General features: G+C 41.4%; 1 protein-coding gene across 2 annotated transcripts in view; it reads right to left on the minus strand.

Moving 5' to 3' along the window:
* LOC131234452 (histone deacetylase 8) overlaps positions 1–1,262 on the minus strand; it is a 41,804-nt gene extending 40,542 nt beyond the window's left edge. For both annotated transcript variants that reach the window (XR_009165714.1, XM_058231343.1), the window contains exon 1: positions 794–1,262. Coding sequence is in view for 1 of the 2 variants with exons in the window: in XM_058231343.1 (XP_058087326.1) it covers positions 794–1,046 (253 nt within the window). In the remaining variant the exon portion in view is untranslated. The remainder of the gene's footprint in view (positions 1–793) is intronic.
* Positions 1,263–6,116: the final 4,854 nt, after the last annotated feature.

The following is a 6,116-nucleotide window of genomic DNA, read 5'->3' on the forward strand; positions in this document are numbered from 1 at the left end:
AACGGTCACCCTTGATTCTCACAGAAACTCCCTAAAGTTGCAGAACGGCCTGATATTTGTCCGGACCCTTCGTCCCCTCTCAACTCCTTGACCCTTTCTCAGTGGCCCACTTAAGTCTCCATCTGGGCTGAACGCGGATTGCGTGGTGACCCCAACAGCACGGAGTTACCTGGTAGCAGTATCCTGTGAGGCCCACCTTGATGTATATGTTTTATCCACGCCGTCCATCCGTTTTGGTAGCTCATTTTAAGGCACGAACCCAGAATTGAAGAATATCCAAAGCTCAAGTGGACCACACCACATGAAACAGTGGGGATTGAAGGTATATCCAAATCACAAGTGATCCACATCACAGTGGGGAAATTTTCAACGGTAAGCGTTCAATCCCCACCATTTCCTGTGGTGGGGTCCACTTGAGCTTTGGATTATACTTCAATTTTGGACTCGTACCCCGATATGAGCTGGAATCCTACTACGTGGTGTTGCGCTCACCACGCAATCCACGTACAGATTTTCAACCGCATTGTAGTAAATTGAGGCAACGCATCTGATGGACGGGTCTGATGTTGTACGTGGGCCCCACTTATTACAGCTATCACTGGAGCGCACCCCTAATTTGAATTAATTCGTGCTATGTTCTAACGTGCAGTATTTCTACGGTGCCTGCGTATCAAGCGTCATAGGCAGCCAGAGTATCAAATAGCTCTTATTTTTAAAGGGAGGTATTTGATACTCTGGCTGCCTGCGACGCTTGATACGCCTAGGTATTTTTCCAGAAGAGATTGTGCCGTACCAGGTGTATGGAAGGAGAGGAGTTGGGGAATACGAGCGGGGGTTCCTGAAAACCAGGAGATGTAAGGAGAGATGGGGCCCTTCTTCAAGATGGAGACCATGTTCTTCACTCGATCTGCGTTTTCAGGATGCTTTTCCAAGACGTCCAGGAAGCCCGGATCCATGCCCGTGTCGAACACGCCACTTCCTGTCTCGTGATCCAGCATCCCCGAATGCCAGAACACGTGTATCTGATCGGATGTTGAACCGTCCATCACGGTCCAGTGAAAATCAACGGCAGTAGATGATTTCTCGCTCTCTCTCCCCGAGTCTCGACTCTCCACCAGTTTTTTCCGTCCCCTTATACCGTGGCGTGGATTGGAGAAAAACTTTTACTCTAGCTGAGTGTGATGGATGATACACAGGCGCTTAGAAATGAGCGTCAACTGGAGAAAAACTTTTATACTCTGACGGACTGTGATGGATGATACACAGGCGCTTAGAAATTGTAAATAATTATAATTAAACTGTCCCAGTTACGGACGTCAGTTCAGATGTGTCAATCTTTGATTATTAAAAATGAAAAACTCTGACTGTCCTGACCTTACTTGGATAGGCACACGGAGGGTCTGATTTTCTCCGGCTGATCGCGACATGGGACACATATAGCATCAGATCCACCCCGTTCATCAGGTGAGCAGTCACATTTCCACCATGGATTATAAAGTTCAGTCAAATGTAATATTTAGACGAGCCACACTTTAAGGAACGCAGTAAAAGCCTAAAAACTCGTTTACTCTAGACCCGACGGAGCAGCCACCTTTCTTACTCTGACTCAAACAGAACTTACTAAACCAAAAATCTCCTTTAGTAGCTAAGTTTTCGGGCGGCCAAATTTATAAAAATAAAAAATAAAAAAATAATAATAATAAATAAAAAGGTATAGTACGGAAGAGACTACCGTGCTAATTTTTTATAAAAACTATAAATTCATGTTGTGCAGTCAACATGAGTACTGAAATATCCTTATTTTTTTATTAATCCATCATTGGATTGCATGGCACGTAAACACCGCGACCACAAAAATTAAGCAATTTTAATCATGGGACTTCCCACCTCGACTATTTTCATTGTGGAGCCCACCTGAGTGTAGAATCAACCTCATTTTTGAGCTGATGTCCAAAACAGGACGGTCAACCTGATGGATTGGGTGGATCTCATCCATCCAAGTCTGCAAAAGTAATGCCTCCTTGTTTGTAAAAAAAAAAAAAACGCACTTGCCACGTGTACGATTTCAAGGTTGGGTTGGAGTTGGGTTGGAAATTCACAACCTAACCCTCAGCCCAACCTAAGTTAGGTTGAGTTTGGTTGAGGCCAACCATAAACGGATTTTATATGCTCTACATGATTTATGAACTGTCATTATTTTTTGTCCAAACATGTTCACGTTCATGTTGATCACTACTTGATGAATGACACCTATCTCTAACACTTGTGATGTCGGTTGAAGTCTTTCTAAGGTCTCTTCATTGAAGACTCATTAGTCATGGTTTTATTAGAAAGTTTTATAGCCTTTTCTACATGATCCACACAACACTATGTTTGATGAAACTCACCATGTCATTTATGTGACATCTATTGAGTATGTAATTTCTTTCATTTTTATTTATTTATAATTGGCGGTTATGAATTTTATTTTACTAGTGTTATTTCAATTGTTATATGTATCACTTTAAAGGTATTATTTGATTGTTAGATGTTTTATTTTATATTAGTTTGATAGTTATAATTGTTAACTCAATCTAATTTTATCCAAGTCGACCTAACTTGTCTCAAATCAAATTTTGATAGAGTTGAGAGTATTCGATACATTGGGTTGGGTAGCTTGAGTTGGTCTAGAGTTGGGTTAGGCCTCGAGTTGCACTGAGTTACTTTGCCTAGTTTAGAGGAGATAACGTGCATAAAATCCAACCCATCCAAGCACACCCCTGTTTGACTTTGATTGTATGAAATTCAGCTGATTCAACACCCTGAATTATATTTGTTGATGCGAAAATCTGGTTAGCCCCTTGTAGACCGTCATGTACCTGCACAAGGAACGAACGAGGAAGATCCTGACTCGTGCGGGGAACCCTTCGATGCCAAAATCAGGAAAGGGATCTGGGTCTAGTTAAGTATTGAAGGTTTAGGGCTAAAAGAGGTATTTCTATTTAGAGTTTAGGAGAGGTGGTGGCGTAGAAGAGATCTCCCTATTTAGTAGGTGTGTATTGTTGAGGGATTCGGATCCCGAGTGTGCGATGAATCTCTCGAGATCCTCGACGAATACCTTGGGATCCCGAGCGTGTCGTGAAGATCCTCCAAAGACCTCGGGCAGATCTCTATCGCAATGGATTTCCTAAGTTTTCGGCTAAGATCTTGAGTGAATGTGGTCAGACCTTCATGAGAGGCAAGTTGGGCCGACCAAAAGTGTCCCCACCTGGGACAAGCCGACCTGGGTCACGCTAACCTGGATGATGCCGACCCAGGTGAGGCCGACCTACGTAATGTCGACCCATCTCCTTAGTCAAGCCAAGGGACGGGTTGTTCTTGACGAACTCTGGAGATCTTGGAATCGACGAAGATAGTGCTTTTTCATGTGTTTGGGCCAGGTCGTTACGTGTTCCGATCTGGTGATGGGATGTCGAGCTTAATCTTGCTTTTTGCTTGGGTTTTGATTAGGGGATCGAATCTGCTGTCGTGTCTGGCCTGGAGAAGGGTGCAAGGTCCCGACCTGACCTTTCATCATTGGTCAGTCTATTTTCCCTACAACAATATCAAAGACTTCTATATTGGAATGGAACACCTCACATAAGTTTCGGAATATTAAGATTTTTTTGGATAATTCTTTCATCATGGTAAGGAACATTAGATGAATCGATTGGAGGGCATGTAAACATCACGATCAACCCAAGACAAAACTATTATTAGGTGTCTCGCCCCAACTCTTTCCTATGGTGTGCCTCATCTCACATGTGTTTTCATTTTTGCCCATGTGCCCATATGTGGATGCATGGATGCATACAACTATGCACGTGTCTTCAAATGCATAATGTCCATCTTCACCATCCTCTTCTACACACGTGTTAGTAAAACATATTGTCGCCCACTCATGTGCAAGCAATCACCTTCAGTTCTGCTTATCAATTGCACGTGTGGAGTTGACTCATATATAGAAAATGTATTTGATTTTTAGAATCATCACTAGCCAATTGAAGCTTAGAATATATGGTTGACTAAAAACCATAAAATTGCTTATAGGTCAAGGAATCGTGAAATTTCCCTACTCAAGTGACTCCTCGGTTGGTTTGAGACCTTCAATTCTGAATAAGGGTCATGATGAGTAAAGAGGAAGGAGTTAGGCACCATCTTCTACCCGCACAATGTGTGGTCTTTACTCTATAGGATGTTATGACTTTTAGGTAGATTTGGTAGAATTTCAATATTATATATCCAGTCATGCTTTGCATAACCCATGACGGGTCAGGCATGCAAAAATAAAAAGGATCATAACCTTACTTTGCACAGTCAAGTGACTCCAGGTAGGCAAATGTAATAAAGAGAGAGATGGAAAAGAAAGAAAAATAAAATTATGAGTTGATATATTAGGAATGTTTGGAGTAAAATGCGTTCTGAGTTTGATTGAGATCCAAAGGGTTTGTATATTATGAAATTGCATGGAATAGGATATCACAGCTATACATGGAAGCTTGGCAAAGGTAAGGAATGGTTGCTATGTCTTAGAGGGGGGTGATTACAACTAAATAAAAATTATGCCTTTTAAAATACAATTATCTACTTAAACTAATATACAATTTAAAATAAGCAAGATAATTAACTCTAAGTCTTCCAATCCATTAGAGGGTCCAATCACATAGACTACAAAAGATGTGGTAATTAAGCAACTAGTCTGTAAGTATAACAGTGTATATATGTGTGTGGGAGGTGCTAACTATCAACACTTAGCATTCATCTAATCATTCATACATATAATTAAACATTCACCTCTAAGTATAATTAAACAAGTGCTCAAATAACAATCTCAAACACAAGCATGTATAGTAGGTCGATTTCTTTACTCCACTCCTGGCGGACGCACTCAACCCATGAGTGTACTTGATTTCACTATGGGATGTTTTAAATTAAGTTCACCTCTAACCTTTATAATCCTACACAAGGATTTTAGCCTACACTCCCACAGGAGGCTCCCACAAGAGACTTTAGTTGGTTTTCAATCAACTAACCAACAACTTCAGTCCTAGTCCAAGGATCTAAATTTACTCCCGTCAGAGGCTCACTCGGAGACTAACACATACACACCCGTGTCTGGTGGCCTACACAAGGACCTTGATTTAGACCCTATACAAGAGCTAAGGTCATACACAAGAACCTAGTTGAGTTTGGTAATTCAAACTCTCACACTCAATCCTACACAAGGAATGATTGTATACGAACTCTTACATATAATAACTTGTCGAATTAAGCCCCTTTTACATGCATTCTCGGGTTGCTTGATCAATGCTCTCACATGCTTCGAGCAACTCCCATTTGCTCCCCTGATTATGATGGCAATGCTTTGTCAAGGCTTCAGCTCCAAGATCAAACACTTTTGCATATGGTGCTCCAATGCGGTGACCAAGGTGATGGGAGGTTGGGTAGAATCTCCTACAACTAATGGGAAGTTGTAAAGCCTAGAGGATTCTACTTGATAGACACTCTAGAGGTTGATAGACACTTGGATTTTTCAAAAAAAATAAATTATGTTTAAACTCTAGAGATGGCTTGAGACCATGGTCTTCTTGTATAAGGCTTGGAATGCTCATTAGAGTGAAGAATCATTAAGAAGAGAGCATAAGTCTCATTCAGATAGAACCTAGGAGTTTGGTAGAGCTTGAGATGCACTGGGGTCTGTAAAATGTCAAAATTCATCATTTTCACAAAGATCCGATTGCTGCATTTATAAGAAAAAGGCTCTAATAGATCTATAATGGCTAGTCTTCGGTCAGACCGAATGCAGGTTCGGTCACACAAACTTATGTTCGATCACACCGAATTTAGACAGGAAAGTCGTTGGATAAACTTGGGCACTTTAGGTCGCACCAAAGGTGGTCTTCAATCGCACCGAAAGTGGTCTTTGGTGAGACTGAAGGTGGCACCCAGTTACAGCTGAATTACCCAGAATTCTACCCTAACCTGTTATCCTATTTTAGCCGCTTTCGGTAGAAGTGAAGGTGGGTTCGGTGTAATCGAAGGTTGTTAAATTTGTGCAATTTTCTTAGCAACACAGGACCTCGAAAGACAATATAATG

This window comes from Magnolia sinica, chromosome 19 (assembly GCF_029962835.1).
Source record: "Magnolia sinica isolate HGM2019 chromosome 19, MsV1, whole genome shotgun sequence".
In the NCBI taxonomy this organism is placed as follows: Eukaryota; Viridiplantae; Streptophyta; class Magnoliopsida; order Magnoliales; family Magnoliaceae; genus Magnolia; species Magnolia sinica.